The 16,697-nt window shown below is 43.4% G+C and overlaps 1 protein-coding gene across 4 annotated transcripts; it reads left to right on the forward strand.

Annotated features, from left to right (window-relative positions):
* Positions 1-42: 42 nt before the first annotated feature.
* POLDIP3 (DNA polymerase delta interacting protein 3) lies at positions 43-16,608 on the forward strand. Of its 4 annotated transcripts, none has more exons than XM_074870992.1 (9): positions 43-198; positions 4,479-4,866; positions 7,225-7,302; positions 9,093-9,188; positions 11,009-11,191; positions 12,558-12,635; positions 13,233-13,362; positions 14,228-14,294; positions 14,639-16,608. In XM_074870992.1, the coding sequence occupies exons 1-9, from the start codon at positions 140-142 to the stop codon at positions 14,811-14,813; spliced, it is 1,254 nt and encodes a 417-aa protein (XP_074727093.1). In that variant the 5' UTR covers positions 43-139; the 3' UTR covers positions 14,814-16,608. The 4 variants fall into 4 exon arrangements, with proteins under 4 accessions (XP_074727093.1, XP_074727095.1, XP_074727094.1 ...); XM_074870994.1 differs by having other exon boundaries at positions 11,045-11,191; XM_074870993.1 differs by having other exon boundaries at positions 7,228-7,302.
* Positions 16,609-16,697: the final 89 nt, after the last annotated feature.

Consider the following 16,697-nt stretch of genomic DNA (forward strand, 5'->3'; position numbering starts at 1 on the left):
CCCGCCCCCGGCCGGCGCGCATCGGGCGGGGCCGGGGCGGGCCCTGCCGTGCTTCTGGAGGCGGGGCGCAGAGCGGAAGTGGTATGATGTCATATCCGGGTCCCGCTCGCTGCGTTCTATCGTTGGGCCCCGCGACAAGATGGCGGACCTCTCTCTGGACGAGCTCATACGGAAACGCGGTGTGACGGTGAAAGGGAGGTAAGCGGCCGGGAGCGCAGCGTCCCGGGCCCGGCGGCTCCTGGGGGTCCCTCTGTTCTTCTGGTCGTTCCGCTCCGGAGGCTGTAAGCCGCAGCCTGCCTCAGCGCGGCCCGGCCCTATTCCCTGCTCTCGCCTTCCTATTGGCTTAGGCGTTGGTCTGTGGGGCCGTGCCTTTGGTGCAGATTGGTGGCGGTGGCCGTCGCTTAGGGCCGGGGCGGGGGTCTGCCCCCCGCCTCACCCAGCTGTGCCTGGTGCTGCCCCGTGGGCTCTGGCCCCGGCGGGGCCGGCACGCCCAACCGCCTCTCCCCGTCTCGGGCCCTTCTCGTTTCTCCCGAGATTCCTGGCACAGCGCATTGCTTCACTGTTGCCTCCGACCTGCGCTTTCCCCGCTAGCTCCTGCTTTTCCCCGCCAATTAACCCCGTGGCGCTCCCCAAGGCGGGATCAGCAGGGCCTCGGCATCCCCTCGCTGTCCGGGCTGCCCTGTATCCGCGGCGGGAGGTGCTGCTGGGCTGCAGCCCATCGGCAGGCAGTGCCCCGGGGGTGCCCGGTCCCCCCGCAGCTCCCGGGAGCGGTGCGGTGATGGGCGGCACGGGTGCATTGTGGGATAGCCGTGGGAGGGGTAGTTGTGCCACAGGGAGCCGTAACTGTAGCAAAGCTGAGCGGCATCCGCACAGGCGAGGCTTCAGGCTCCAATGGCTTCGTCAAAATTGCTGCCTGGCCCTTGGAAACTGTAATCTGTAGCTTAGTTAATGATACTCCGACAGATTGCTTGAAATGCTTGTGTAGATGTGGAGTGTGTTACATTTTGGCTACAAGATTAGGTTTTTTTCTTTGTGCGGCAGATGTCGCCAAGTGTAGGCTGGGCCATTTACTCTAATGCAGCTGTTGGCAGTTCTTATCGGGCTTCTTTGGTAGCTTTTCATCTTCTCTTTTGCCGTGGTTTCTTGATGCTTCTGAAGATCTTGTCTATGGATTTCTTCCCACCTGTGTTAGCTAAGTGTGCTCATTTTCTTTGTTGTTTTGCTGGGTTTTTTAAATGTAATGATCATTGGGAAATACTCGGTTTTAACTCCGAATGTCTACACTTATACACGTAGAGTAGTATTTTGAAAGTTAGCTGATAACACATACTAGCAAAACATTCAAACACATATTTAAATCCTAGTCTAGACAAGGCCTTGGCTTTGCATTTTCATTTGTGTTATCCTGTGTGCTTAGAACAGTCTTACACTATTTAATATGCCAAGCACCTCCTTTCTCCTTTTTCAAATCCCTCCTTAACTCTCATTTCTTCCAGGAATTCTTCCTGCTTTTATTTGCTGAACAATAATCCCTCTGCAGCACTGTAAGAATTTTTGTGCCTTGCATTTCTATTGTTTGGCATGTTTAGCTCACTTTATAAGATTTCAGTGGTAGCTAACTTGACTTTGTGAAGGCTAGATAAACTGAATAAACTTAAATAATTTTATCCATGCTGTTCAGTAGTCTAGATGAAAGAACAGAAAAATCTTCATCTATAAAATGTACTAATCCACCAGATATTCAAGCCAGAACTTGATGTTCTAGAAAGTGAATTAGATGTTTGAGATTCCCTTTTATTTCAGGTGCTGTGGCACAAAATGCCTAAACAGTTAATGCTGTTATAGGGTAAGCAGTTCTCAAGCAAGAGAGTTGCTTGTTAGGATAAACACAAGTCTTCAGAGATGGTGTAATCTTCAGTACAGAGCTTCCTAACTGATTTCATGAGTTTGTGTCATTAACAGTTTTAACTAATTCCGGCTTAAATGCTAGTACATATACTTCTGGTTTTACTTTGGCCTCTTTTATGTGCATTAAAAAGAACCATTCATCAAGCCCTTCTGCAGCACTTTAACTGAATGCTTTCAACATGGCTAAATTAATGCTTTTTAAAATTACAAGGAAAGTCTTGCTCCGTGGCTGTTGCTTTGTGGGTACTGTTAGTCTTCTGTATATTATTCTGAATATATTTTAATACATGGTCTTACTAATGCTCCTGCTTCTTCTAGCTAATGTGCTTTGGCTGTATGAGAGAGCAGCTTGTAGGATTCTTAGCTAGGTAACAAAATGGGACCCCAGTCCTGGCTTTCTAGTTGTCTGGACACAAGAATGAAAGAGGCAGAAGTGGAGGTTCAGTCTTTCATCTTTTTTTTTTTTTACAGAGGTCTCCGCTGGAAATACATCACTGTAAATAATGTTAAGATTGGAGGGCTAGATCAAGACATACTGATATAAAGCTGTATGAAAATTCAAATTGCATCATCATTTGAATTTGTGATGTTAGCCTTTTGAGTATTACAACAAATTCTAGATATTTACTTTTAGACTTTATAATACTGGACAATATATTTCAGAAAGCAGGTGAACACTGGTCCTCTGTAACTTATTTTGAATTTTAAAAGGCCAACAGCAAGAATATTTTTTCAGTACCTTAACTTCAAAATTTTTTTACCACTTTGTCACCTTTTTAGAAAAGAAACCCAATGGAAAAAAGGAAACCTTAAAAGTACTTAGTGGAACTGTATTAAAAAGTTAGACAAGCTGTTTCCTTTTAGGGGAGATTTTCAAAAAGTGAATCAGACATAAGAAGCTAGTTTCAGCTTTTGCTGTGTGATGGACTGCTTCTTAGTAATACTTGTGTACAAGTGCAAATGCTCTTTCTGTAGGCTGTTATTTTTCTGTGCTCAGTATTGTGATGGTGATGTGGTTAAAGTAAAGGCCATGGAGTGTAGCAGTTCTCTTAGTAGATTAAAGAATGGGCCGTGATGTTAAAAAGTAAATTGACTGATAGTATTCTTGATGGAAGTTTGAAACTGGTGGCTTTGGACTGAGATTAGTACTGGTGCTTGTACATCCTAAAATCCAAGCCTCTGTACTCCCACAGATCTGAACTTGCTGCCTGGAATTCTTGAAATCGCATGTAGGTCCAGGCTTCCTTTGTATCAGGACATGTTACTGTATTACAAAAAATGCTTTAGGAGACCTGCTCAGTCCTAAAGCTAGAAGGTCTGTTTCTGTTCCTCTTTGTTGATGAATTTTGTTTAAATGTAGTATATACTTAGCACAGATGAAGTCAGATCCTTTACTTAAGTCTGTAAATGTGAGTTTAAAGATGGATTTCGGAAATCAGATCCTTAACTGTTTACGTAATGTGCTGGGTTTGTGTGTGTAGTGGGGGAGGGGGCTACTGTTGTGGCCCCCTGTGAGAAGCTTCTCAAAGCTCCCCTGGCTCCAAGTCAGACCTGTCTCCGGTTGAGGCTGAGCCAATTAGCAATGATGACTCTGCTTCTGTGATAATGTATTTAAGAAGGGGAACCTGGGAGGAGGAGTTGGAGTTGTGAAGGAGACACCTGTGCAAACACTGAGGTCAGTGGAAGAAAGGAAGAAGAAGAGGGGGGAGATGTGCCAGAGCAGATGCCCACCTGCAGCCCGTGGAGGGCCCCACACTGGAGCAGGTGGCAGTGCCCAAAGATGGCTGGGACTCTGTGGGAAGAAGCCCCCCCTGTTGTACTTTGATACTGGGAGGATTGCAGCATGTGGGAGGGACCCACACCGGAGCAGTTTGGGAAGGGCTGCAGCCTGTGGGAAGGACTCATGACAAAGTTCATGGAGGACTGTCTCCTGTGAGAGGGACTCCACACTGGAACAGGGGAAGAGTGCAAGGAGTCCTCCCCCTGAGGAGGAAGGAGCAGAGGGACTGATTGCACACACCCCCACACCCCCTGCCCCCTGTGCCACTGAGGGAGAGGAGGTAGAGAAATCAGGAGCAAAGCTGAGCCCTGGAAGAAGGGAGGGGTGGGGGGAGGTGTTTTTAAGATGTGCTAATGCTTCTCACTGTCCTACTCCATTAAGTGGTGGTGGTGTTAGTGTCTGAATTAAATTGATGTTCTTTTTTCTTCCCCTAATGAGTCTGTCTTTTGCTCTTGACTGTAATGGGTGAGTCATCTTTCCCTGCTCTTATCTCCATTCCTGAGCTTTTTGTTTTATTTTTGCCTTCCCATTCCTGAGGGGGAAGGTGTGAGCAAGGGGCTTCCTGGTGCTCAGTTGCAATCTGGACTCAAACAACGATGGAAACCAGGACATGTAGAAAGTAAAGTCCAGCATAAAACAGTTTAGGAGCTCTACTTTGTGTTTGGATGTCTAACCTGAGTGGATTTCTGTGCAGTAATAATGAGGTTTTGTTTGCAGCAACACAAATATTTTTAGTGATACTCTATCACATCTTATGTCTGAAACTCTTTTTTCTTCTTTTTTTTCCCAGGCTTAACACAAGGCCGGTGTTCGGAGGTGTAAGATCTCGCATTGGGATCCAGCAAAATCTTCTAAGTAGATCATCACCAGCTGTCAGCTTCCAGCGGACATTTGATGCCCGACAGAAGATAGGACTCACTGATGCCCGACACAAACTGGGGGTTAAAGATGCACGTGAAAAACTGCTTCAAAAGGACGCTCGGTTCAAAATCAAAGGGAAGGTGCAGGATGCTCGAGAGATGTTGAATTCCCGTAAGCAGCAAAGTGTTGCTGCTGAAAAGGTGACCAAAGTGGTGGATGCCAGAGAGAAGATCAGCTTAAAAAGGAGCACTCCAGCTGCTATTAGCCCAACTGTGGGGACAGTAAATCCAGCCGTGAAAATCACCAAAACTATCCAAGTAGGTCAAGCAAGCGACCTCTGAGTGTCTCAGTTATTCTACAGCATTCCAATAGAAATGATAATACATGAATATGTTTGCAATAGAAGCGATGGTGATACAGTTCAGTCTAGCCTGTAGGGCAGGATCAGAGCCTTTTGGGTGTCCTTGCAGCTGCTTGAGGTTTTTTGTAGAATCCCAGCTTTCATTTAAATTTTCATTTGAATTTTGGGCCCAATAAAGACTAAAGCAGTGTTCCAGTCAGCATTAAAGTAGTTGTCTTGAATGGTTAAGTAGTCTCTTTCCCACCTGAATACAAAGAAAATGTATGCGTATTGTCATTCTTATACCAGCCCTCTCTGCAAGTCTGATGTGGCTTGTCCTGTCTAGATAACTGGTTTATCCTAGTGGTGGGATAACAGTTTAGGATATGGAGCTATGTTTGTATCTAAGTAGATCTAAAATTCATTGAGCCCTTCTACAATTTCATTATTTCTACTTGTCTGGTTTCTAGAAAAGCCCTGGCTTCCAGGGAGTTGCCTGATTACATGATGCATTCCTGCTGAGGCTCAAGATTTATTTCAGTTGCAGTATAATCAGTTGATCACACTAACCGACTGATTTCTTTTGATAATTTTCTAATTTCATTTTATGTGCACATTCTTAGCAAAATTCTCTGAGAAACAACTACTGTTGAACTATATGTCTTGGGTACAGTGGGTAGAGTCAGAAGAGAAGTTTCCAGACTGTCGGGATTGTTGTTTGAGGAGTGGTTTTGTTCCTCACATCTGCGAGCATGTAACTGAAGTTCCTAGCCTACCTCTTCCCAAAGAGGATGCTTACACATACTCAGAAAATCTCCATTCTCATCAGTTTGAAAGCCTAGATGAGTCTTGCTTTCTGTACAGCTGTAGGTTTTGCTCAAGAGTATCAAACATTTCTGCTGTAAATTAACCTGGGAAATTTCCTATTACTCTGCAGGTTTGCTGCCAGACTGACCTAAGAAAGAGAAAGGACTCTTGTGGCAGTAAGAAGGGCTAATCACAGAGCAATAGAGTGGTCTGTTCAGGAGTCTTTAATTAGTAGGGTAATTAATACTCATGCTGTCCTTCTAAGCCAAGTTGCTGCCATTAGGAGTTGAACATTTTCTACAAAGTTTCTAGGAGTTAAAATAGTTTCCAGAGACTTGGTACAATAGCAATTTGCTCTGACCTGATTTTTTTTATGACTTGGTTTGACATATAGTACTTTCTGTTTTTTAGACAACACAGTGCAAGAAAAAATATTGTAGAATGTAACAGTGATTAAGACTGTAGACAAAGCCATACACGTGAGCAATTACCTAATTTTTTAAAGATTTATACCAAAATTTTAAATTGCCCATGGCCACCCTCTCTTCCCAAATGTGGGAGCAGAATTAGACTAAAGTATCTTGATCTGAGATGCAGCACACAGCTCTTATGTCCTGTTCTGTGGTCTTGTTTCTCATAAAGGAAGGAAAAAAGTCTTTGAAACCCACAGAATTTCCATAGCTCTGCTGGTGTTTCCATAGGACAGGTACCCTTGATTCTGACTGGTTAGCGAACTAAAACGTGAGGGTGCTGTGGTGTAAGTTACAGTCTAGAGAAAATGCAAATCTGAAGATTTTATTGCCTGGATGAAATATTTTTGTAAGAGCTATTTTCTGTAATGGACAACTTCCAGCTTTTTCAAAAACCAAAAGGGCATTTTTGAGGCAGTTGCTGCTTGATTTCAGTTGATTAGTACAGCTGCATTCCCTGGCTGCTTCTGTTGGGGTTTCCCTGTTTCACAGGACAACAGGCTCCAGAAGGTCACCTACATTACCCTGTGCATAATTTTATTGCACTATAACTTATTCCAGCTCTAGTGTGAAGGGACAGTATATACTTGTCCTTTGAAATGGCATTGAACTAAACTGTGTTGTGTCCCAGCGTGTTGAGTTTGATGGAAATAGGTATCTTTGGTTCCCTGTAGCATGAAAGAAGAGAAGCTTATTTACTGTTTTACCTCATCCATAGTTTTGTATTGGCAGAAGTATAGATCCAGTCAGTGCTGGCAGGGCAGGAGTTAAGTCCCCTTCCCACTGATCTTGGGACTAAAACTCAAGTAACTTGAATCAGTTTCTCTGCATGGCCTTAGGTTTTAATTTCTTTGATTAAGTGAAGCTATCTCATATTGAACATATTACAGGAAACACAGATGTTATCTAACAGCATATTGTGTTAATATATTTCAAGAGCAGGAGAGTGAGTTTCATTTAAGTGGTCTCAGGGTATCAACTAACTGCTCTGATCTTCTGAAATGGGGAACTGGTGGACTGTAGTGTTTAACGCTTTGGTTCTTTCTCTCTAACTGTAGCAGAAGGCTCCAGTTCCTGGACACTCTCATCCAGCAGGAATGAGGATCAATGTGGTGAACAACCATACACACAAACAGGTGTGTGCCTGCTCTGTGCTCTTTTTTTGTTACCTTTTGTGGGGAAGGAAGGTGTCCATAAACATTGGCAGGCGCAGAGATAACTTTAGGAAGGAAGAGAGGAGGTTCTCCAGCAGCTTAGCTCCCTATTCTTGTGTGGTTAAGATACTTTCATGGTAATTGAGGTTTTCATTTAGTCTGGTCTTGGTTCCTTGTGTATTACATGAATGTGAAGTAGGCATTCCCAGTTTTAATCTGTATGTGCTAATGTGGTTTTTTTCTGGACGCTGTGACCTTTAGCTCTGATGTCATTTTGTAAATTTCTCAGTGATGCATCAGATCAAGTTGGTTTTGATTCGCCATTCTGCCAGCCTCTTCAGAGAATGGCTATGATTGTGCATGGTCAAATGATCTACAGTGATGTGGGAGAGGGTGTAACCTTCCTGTGAGATCCCAGCTGTGGGTCCCTGCTGGAAACCTGATAGTGTACGATGTTAAGGGGTATTCTGGTGCACATATCCCTTATGATTGCCATATCCCTTATGAAACAGACTTTGAGGAAGACCCTAGAATTTGTGCTGTCTCTTCTGGGATCAGTTTTAAAGACTTTTGTCACAGCCCCCAGCCATTCAGCCACCTTACCACCTTGGGTGCTTTTCGAGAGGAATTACACGTTTACTTATTTTGTGTGTGTGTACACATAAAGTATTACATGAAATATTGGAAAACTGATATTCGCAATATCATGTCCTGGGTTTTTTGGCCTTGATTATGGTAACCCTAGCCATTTGTGTATGTTACCTCTACATTGACCTGCTGCCCTCACCTATCCCAGATGTTGTCACTTAAGGAAGTGTCTTCATTATTCTGACCTCATCACTATAAGCCTCGAATCAATTTCATTTGTCTCAAACTCAAGTTCATTGTTCTGATGGCTAGCATTTTTCCCAGTTCTTTCCTTTTCTGCACAATTCTCCTCTGTTCTACCACCCCTTTGTTTTTTTCCTTCGTAGCATTTCTGTGTCTGGAACAACTTTCCTGTTTGTAAACCAGAATCTTGCTGACTGTGAAAACCCACTTATTTTGCAAACTATCATTGCTAATCCCTCCATTTTTCTTTACCTTTCTACTGAATTAATGGGGAGCTGTTTTGAGTTGTGACTTCTTATGTTCTGGGCAGTGCCATATGTGTACAGACTTTCTTAACATTATTTAGAGTCTGTGAAAAAATATTTGTGTAGGAGTTTGCCTCAGTATTTTAAGGCAGGGCTATGAGTGTTATTTTGAACTGGGAAATTAATTATTCATTCAGTAAACCTCCTAGTGCAGTGTTTTCTAGTGCCAGACGGATATGTGCTGTGCTGAGGAAAGCAGGCTATTCAAAAGGAACGCTTGGTTCAGATGTATTTGGCAGGCATCTGCTTAATTTAAAAAAAAGAAAAAATAAAAAAATCATATGCACAGCCTTCAACTTCAAAGGTAGCAGGGTGCTAAAAAGTAAGACTTTATTCCATTAATGTGGCTTCATCAGTCTTGATGAGGTCTAGGGATTAGAGAAATATGTATGTGGTTTCAGTACACATAGGGAAACAGCTTTCCTGTGGCATTTCTGCAAAAGAAGTTTGATGGTTTTTACACTGATGTTTTGAAATGGACTTCAGCTCTGTCCACAAGCTGCAAGGACAGGAGTGAAGTCCAGTGTAGTCATGTTCATTACCTGAAGAAGGCTGAAGACTGGAGAAAACTGCTTCTTTTGGAAATGTCTGGATTAAATCTACCTGCTTGTAAACTATAACCTTGCTTCTCTTCAGGGTCTGTATGACATGGAAGATGATGATGAAAGTGTTTCTCCCCTTACTAGCAAACAGATGAAAATCACCACCACAAACAGTTTCCTGCACAACGCGGTAAGGGATTATCTGAACAGTCCCCACCACATCATGCTCACATTGGGTGGACACACAGGCTGCGGCTTTACAGGGCTTATGTTCTTTTAAAGTATGTAAACGATGCTTTCTCCTGAAATGTTTGCTCTTCACTCCACCCTTCCCTTTGTGCCAGTGCTCCTAGTTGTTTTTGGGACACAGTCCTTTCAGGCTTATGGTGGTTTTATAGGCCTCTTGTAGCCAGAATGTGTGCTTTCTCCCTTGCTGGCAGATTGCTGCCTGTTAGCTCTTCACTTTCTTTCTTGTTGGGGAAGTGCTTTGAATCTATCTCATTATTGTTTGAGCAAGCAAGCAGGGGGAGCTTTCTGCTCTTTCTAGAGACTGGACATAAAAGCTGGAAATCTCTTGCTATGCAACATCTTAGTTGGCAGCTTGTTAGGGAATACTGATGATCAGGAGAACATGTAATTTCAACACACAAATGTGAGGTCCTGCTCTTGGGATGGGATAACGCTCTATCTTAAGCTGAGAACTGACTGGCTAGAAAGTGGCTTTGTAGGAAAGAGCCTGGGGGTCTTGCCGAGTGATATACTGAGTTAGTGCATCCTTCCAGCAATGGCGGCCAACTGTAGATTGTATCTTAGTAAGATCATAGCCAGCAAATCAAGGAAGATAATTATTCCCATCTGTTTAGCATTTTGAGAATGCACCTGGAGTTCTGTGTCTATTTTGGGCCTCTGCAATACAAGAAAGACACTAACAGACTGGAACTAGTACAGTGGGGTGGTCAGAGGGCTGCAGCATATGATGTGTGAGGAGAGGGTGAGAGCGGTGTCTCTTAAGGCTGAGAAGGCTGTAGTGAGATCTGTCCACTCTCACTGCCTAATATGTGGTCATAGAAAAGGCAAAAACTGAAGGTGAGCCAACCAATGTGTTGCAGCACAAGAAATTCTCGTTGGGGGAGGGGAAGTTGTGCAATTCTCAGGGTAGAGATCAGCAGCTGGCACAGGGACCCAGAGAGGTTGTGAAATCACCATTCTTAGATATTCATAGTTTAACTGGATAGGTCCTGGGCCAACCTGATGTGTCTTTGAAGTTAGCCTTGTTTCAGACATGGGGATTGGACATAGGTTTACCCCAAATTATTCTGTGGTTCTGAAAAAATAAACTCGTGGAGTTTTACCATCGTACAGGCAGTCTAGTGCAATGATTATCTCATGTTTTTTTCTTGTGGGTATTCAGATTAGAGTTCCTGGCCATTTGTGATCCTTAAAAGCAGCCTTATGGGTTGTTTTTTCTTCTGCAGGAGTAACGGTGTTATCACCAGTGTTCACAGCAGCTATCAAGCACAATTTTAGTCTGGCTTTACACTCAGGTAGTTCCAACTAGAAAGGTTACACTGCATGTCTTTGTGTGCCCTAGCTTGGTGTTTCTGAAGAAGTATTGCTGTTTGTACCAGGGTAGATCAATCTTATTGTTAATGAGCAGTCTCTGTGAACACTTTGTAAAGTACTCGAAAATCTTTGGATGAAAGGAGTTTTTCAAATTCAGATTGCACTGGTAAAGTTCATTTAAGAAGAATATGAAATTAAAAAGTGCTTGTTAGTGAGGGAAGTGCTCTTCTGGGATAAACATATCTTTTTATGTTTATGCCTAGAAACTTTAGTTGATTTTTGTCTCAAAGCTGAAAGTCTCCAGCACTGTAGTGGCTTTGACACCAGGAAGGATATGCAGTTCTTAGTGCATGCTAGTAATACTCTCCTGCTGTAGGTGCTTGAAAAACAGGGATGACTTCTTGTAGCCTGCAGCTCTTGGAGATACTTTATTCTTTCTTCCTGTAGACTGGCCTGAGTGGCAATAAATTTTCTCTGTCCAAGACTGTTCCCCTGACTAAAGTCGTCCAGAATGATACGTACACAGCTCCACCTGCACCTCCCTCTCCTATGCGGACGAAGGCCTTGACAAACATGTCCCGGACCTTAGTGACAAAGGAGGAGCCTCCAAAAGAACCAGCACCTGTTGAGGTGAGCCCAGGGAAGTGGGAGATGCTCTTCATAGGAGTCTCTGAAACTTGCTGTTTATTGGTCATGTGGAAGGCAGGCAGAAATGAGCTGCTCACCATTATTTCTGGGACTTCATCAAGCTTACTCTGATAACTGCAACCCATGACCCAAGAACTTAAAACCTGTCTAAATATCCTTTTTGTCAGAGTTTGAGACATTAGGAATTCTCCGTGCATCTTGCTTCTCTCAACTTTTCTCTCTAGCATGTGAGCACACGGTCCTGGAGGAATCCGTGTTACAGGGAGGTGGCAGTTGTTCAGACACTCACTTGGTGGCTTCCATGTCCTTAGGAATAGTGTTTTAACACTACTAGATATGTTGTTTTCTGTCCACTCCTGTTAGCAAGGAGAAAAACGTGGTTCTTCCAAATACAGTTTCTTGCTGTACACACTAGACCTCTCAGGCAATTTGTAGACAACCTACCTGGAATTCCTTTGCCAAACTGCCAGATGTTGGGTTGTCATGGTTTAAACCCAACCGGCAACCAAAACCACATGGCTGCTTACTCACTGTCCCCCTGCCTGGGGGATGGGGGCGGAAATTGGAGGGGTAACGGTAGGAAGACTTGTAGGTTGAGATAAAAACAGTTTAATAATTGAAATAAAACAATAACAACAATAATAGAAGGTACAAATGGGTAACGTGCAATGCAATTGCTCACCACCTGGTGACCAATACCCAGTCTGATCCCAGAGAAGCCAAGATCCTGAAACCACAATCCTGGAAGCAAGAAGGAGTCCTTGCTCTTCCCAGCCAACCCTCCTCTATGTATTGAGCATGATATTATATGATACGGAATATTTCACTGGCCAGTTTGGGTCTGGTGCTCTCGCTCTACCCCCTCCCAGCTTCTTATATACCTGCATGCTGGCAGGACATGGGGAGTTAGAAACAAGGATATGGTACAGGTAACCCACCAGCTGTTTCCAGGCATGTTAAGTTCAGCATACTCCTGAGGGGCTGGAGCTGTCTTTTGAGGTTTGCTGGCTGGTGTAGAGTGCAGCAGAGAGACACGCTTAAAACTGTGGGTGTGACCAGAGGGTACTATGTATGTATGTGGGTTAAGTTAGTGTTATACTTGGGAATGAAAGAGAAAAGTTACTTCAGAGAGAAATTAGCATGGAAAGGGGCTCCTTTTCACCATCAGGTGAGTTGGGCTTTTGTAACCATTGATACTTCCTATTACTAGCTGTGTAGCTCCTTTGTGTATGTGTATGGACTTTCCCAGACATCCCTTTAGTGACTTTTTAATCCTTTCTCTGCTATGCTGTCTTGCCTGCTGCATTTCTGACCTTTTTTTATGTGATGCATTTGTTTGTGTTGGCAGCTGGCGTTCAGTCCTTTGGAAGGCACAAAAATGACTGTAAACAATCTGCATCCTCGAGTCACAGAGGAAGACATTGTTGTGAGTGTTGCTTACTGCTGAATTGTGGATGAGTGACACTTCCTTCCCTTATCCTACCTCTTTTTTGATAAATCAGTTGATCTATGGTGAATGCAATGAAGAGGGGTATGATGTGGGTTTGCTTTCCTTGCAAAAGCTTTGAGGGTTCCTAATTGTTTTGGGGTTTGTTCACTTTTTTAAAAAAGGTGTGCTTAAGAAGATGGGACAAAAATCCTATTTCTGGAGTGTACTGAGATACCTGACATCATTTAGAAGAGTTCATGCCAAATGATGCTTAGTGTTCTTGAGTTTATGCCCCCATCCAAATTATCTAGAGCTTCCATTCTCAGCAGGCTGAGAATGAGCCTGGTCTTCATGTGTGACAGATGGTATAGAGTATTGGCCTCGAACTTTTCTGCTCATACAACCTGTATTACTAATGCCAGGTACTCATACCATAGCAAACACAGTGAGACAAGTGTGGAGATTCTGCCATGTGTTTACTAAGCAGGATGGGTGATGCAATTAGGAAACTAAGCCTTCCTCACTCACTGTCTTTGGTTGAAGTGATACCTTTTATGTGACTGTGGTTGTGACTGACAAGATCTCTGTCCTCAGGAGTTATTCTGTGTGTGTGGTGCTCTGAAGCGAGCCCGGCTGGTGCACCCTGGAGTCGCTGAGGTAGTATTTGTGAAGAAAGAAGATGCTATCACAGCATATAAGAAATACAACAACAGGTGCTTAGATGGTAAGTTTGAGGCCAGAGTTGCATTTAGGATAGATAAAACAATTGCTACTTTTCCACCTCAGTAGAGAGTTTAAGAGCATCGCAGATGCTCATATGCTACCAAGAGAGAAGAAATGCCAGAAAATCCGTTCAAGAGCTAGACAGTGTAATAGGCTCCTATGTAACTAGCTGAATATATGCACAGTTTATGTAAGTGAAACTCAAAAAAAATTTTCCTAGAAACAGAATGTTCAAAACTAGAGGCAGGGTCCCAGTGAGTCTGCTGGTCTAACTTTCAGATCAAATTTCTTTTGTTTCTAATCTAGTGCTGAGAACTAGATAGCCCTTAGGAAGGCTTTACCTGCTTACAGAGTAGCAGTTTGCAAAGTACAAGTAAAACTAATATTTGCAAAAGTCTCAGGGCGTAGGCAAACATTTTGAATTGGACTTGTAATACAATTAGTATTGGCTTGTCCATAAACTCTGAACAATGTAATGTTTAATCTGGATACACCTGTGATGATGATGTAGACTAAAATTAGCTGTTAATTTTTAGCTGGAAATAGATGCTTTTTCCTTCTCTAGATGAGTGACATGTTGTGAATGTCAGATGAGCAGACAGCTGAGAATGGGAGATTCTCTTGTGTCTCTGCTAAGGGTTTTGTACCTATATGTAAATTCTTCGTTAGTGTGATTCTTCATATTGTACTGAGTGTTTCAGTGGCTCTTCTGTTGCTGTTATTTTTTGCAACAAAAGATGTATCAGCTGTTCTTTCTTATGTTTCCCCAGCATGTGGAACTCTATTGATGGCCCTGTTGCGTGATTTCTGGGGTCTTGCCTTACCACAATTCTGATAGGAGGACTTCTTATTGTGCTTTTGTTTAGGTCAACCAATGAAATGCAATCTTCATATGAATGGGAATGTCATCACCTCAGACCAGCCTATATTGCTGTAAGATCACTAATATTTGCATGGGGGGAAGAACTGAACAGGTTTGCAGGTTTGGTTTTGAGGAGAACCTGAGGGGAGGAAAACTGTTGGCGAATTGTTGTCCCATTAATATTTTCCTTCTCCTCTGTGGCGCACTCGATGTTGAGCTGAGCGCACTGTAGCTTGACTCCATAGTGTTCCCAGCCCTGAGGTTCAAAATGAGTCTGAGACGAAGTTTTCTAAAGCATGTTTAAAACCTTTATCTCTAATATTGTTAAGGGGATAACACTGATAACAGTAAATGCATACTAGTCTTAAATTTTATTTCATAATGAGAGGTTAAATACTATGTTTTAATCCTCTAGCCGATTGAGTGATACCCCTTCAGTGAAGAAGGAAGGGGAACCACGCCGGTCAAGTGCAAGCGCCTCCTCAAATCCCCCAGCTGAAGTGGACCCTGACACTATCTTGAAGGCACTCTTCAAATCCTCAGGGGTCTCTGCCTCTGTGCAGCCCACAGAATTCAAAATTAAACTCTGAGAAGGGAGAGCAAGCCGTGGACTGGAAAACTCATTAAGTTGGAGAATGAGAAAAGTGCAGGAGTGCAGATGTTTGCATTTGCCTGCCTTGAAATTTTTTGTTTTCTATGATCGCTACCTTACTGTACAATAGTGTTTCCTCTTGTGTGTGTACTTTCTGTTTTCATAGTTGGAGTTTTCTTCCATGATTTTTTTCCGAAAGAATAACCTCCCCCTTCTGCCAGTAATGTATTACCAAACATATACCATGTAACTCCCTCGTTTACTCCAAAGCCACTAGTGGCCATTAAAAGTGCACATAGACTTTGAGGGAAGGAGTGGTGATCATCTCCTCCTTTCTTCTGACTGACCTTTAACTAAAAGGTGCATCCCTTTGATTATCAACAGGCAAGAACACCACACTGTTTCTGAAATTACTGTGCTGGGTACAAAGTCAGGCGTGGCTCCGTACAGGAAGCACCGTCTTGCATCTTTGGTTTGTATGTGTTCAGTGGCATACTGCTTCATTCTGGCTGTTGGATATTGTTCTGCTTATGAGCTGTGACATTAAGAAGTGCGAAAAACTGAGCTTCCCACTGTGTATACCAGCCAGCAGAGGCATCAGGCAGAAAGGACGTATGCACAAGTGCACTGCCCATTGTGCTACAGGAGGGATGCTTCAGCTCTGGTAATGCAGAGAGGGGGTGTGCGGGGCGGGGAGGCTCTGGCATTTGTACGATGAATGTATTGGCCCCCAAGGGTCAGGCTCAGTTGCTCTCCTTTCTGGACTGAAAAATGAGAACCAGTGTTGTGTTCAGAGCCAGAGGAAATCCAACTGTTGCACTCCCGTTAGACTATTGCATCCTCCTGTTGATGCAGGGACATTTTTTTTTTCCTAACTTACCCAGTGTCCTATAAAAAGGAAGGAGCTGGGGCCTTTTTCAGATACTAATATATAGGAAAGAGCTTTTTCTTGTGCCTGAGAGCTCATTTGGGCAATGTTTGGCTGCTGTGCGGGCATGCTGCTTGCATGCAGGGATCTGGAGGATGATTGCTGCACTTCCTGCCTTCAGGGAGAGGAGAGCAGTTAGCACCCTGTAAGGAACCCATTGGAGCGGAGTGTTAAGCTCCGGTGCAGAGCAGCAAGGATGCACCTTGGGCCAGTGAGCAGCTGTGAAGAGCCACAGGCCACTAGGTGGCACTTCCAACACTTCCTTTGTTAGTACAGCATTATTGCCATGGGTATTTGAAGTCCCGGCAGCTCCATTCGTTTGTATTTGTTCAAATTGTATTATAAGAGAGGAAAGCTAAGAGCCACTTCCAGAATCTGGTTGGGGTTTGAACTTGATCCTTCTAGCTAGGAGACTAACCTAATCCATTCTGTTCAGCTCTGCTGAACTTTAATGAACTCTGTTAACTGTTGTAGGTCCAGATTCCATTTCTTGGTCAACCTTCTTTCTTTTGCTTTCTTGTTCTGTATTAATTCTTTACTCTATCTAGCTCGTGCAGACCATTCCTCTATCTCACTGTATCCCTTTTAGCTATGGAAATAACTGAGGACTTGGCAGGACTTGATTTTCTGGAGTACTCCCTTTGGTTTGGAAGCCAACACCACCATTATTGGTAGCGTGTTTCATGTGAACAGCAGATGTTTGTACGGGAGGGGACCTAAGACAGCTATTGTTCTCCTTTTTTAGATCACCCATCAAACACCTGTGTTTTATTAAAAAAAAATGGGGGAGGGGGCGGAAACATTAGGGGTTGGAGAAGATAATGTATTATCTGTTTCTGAATAAACGTTTGTTATACAGAGTGGATTCTAAGCCTTTTTAGATGCTGTGAAGCAACTAAAGATGGGTGGAGTTATTCTAACATTGAAGTGAGCATGCTTTTAGAAGAATCTAGA

The sequence above is a fragment of the Strix uralensis genome, chromosome 5, assembly GCF_047716275.1.
Source record: "Strix uralensis isolate ZFMK-TIS-50842 chromosome 5, bStrUra1, whole genome shotgun sequence".
Taxonomy (NCBI): Eukaryota; Metazoa; Chordata; class Aves; order Strigiformes; family Strigidae; genus Strix; species Strix uralensis.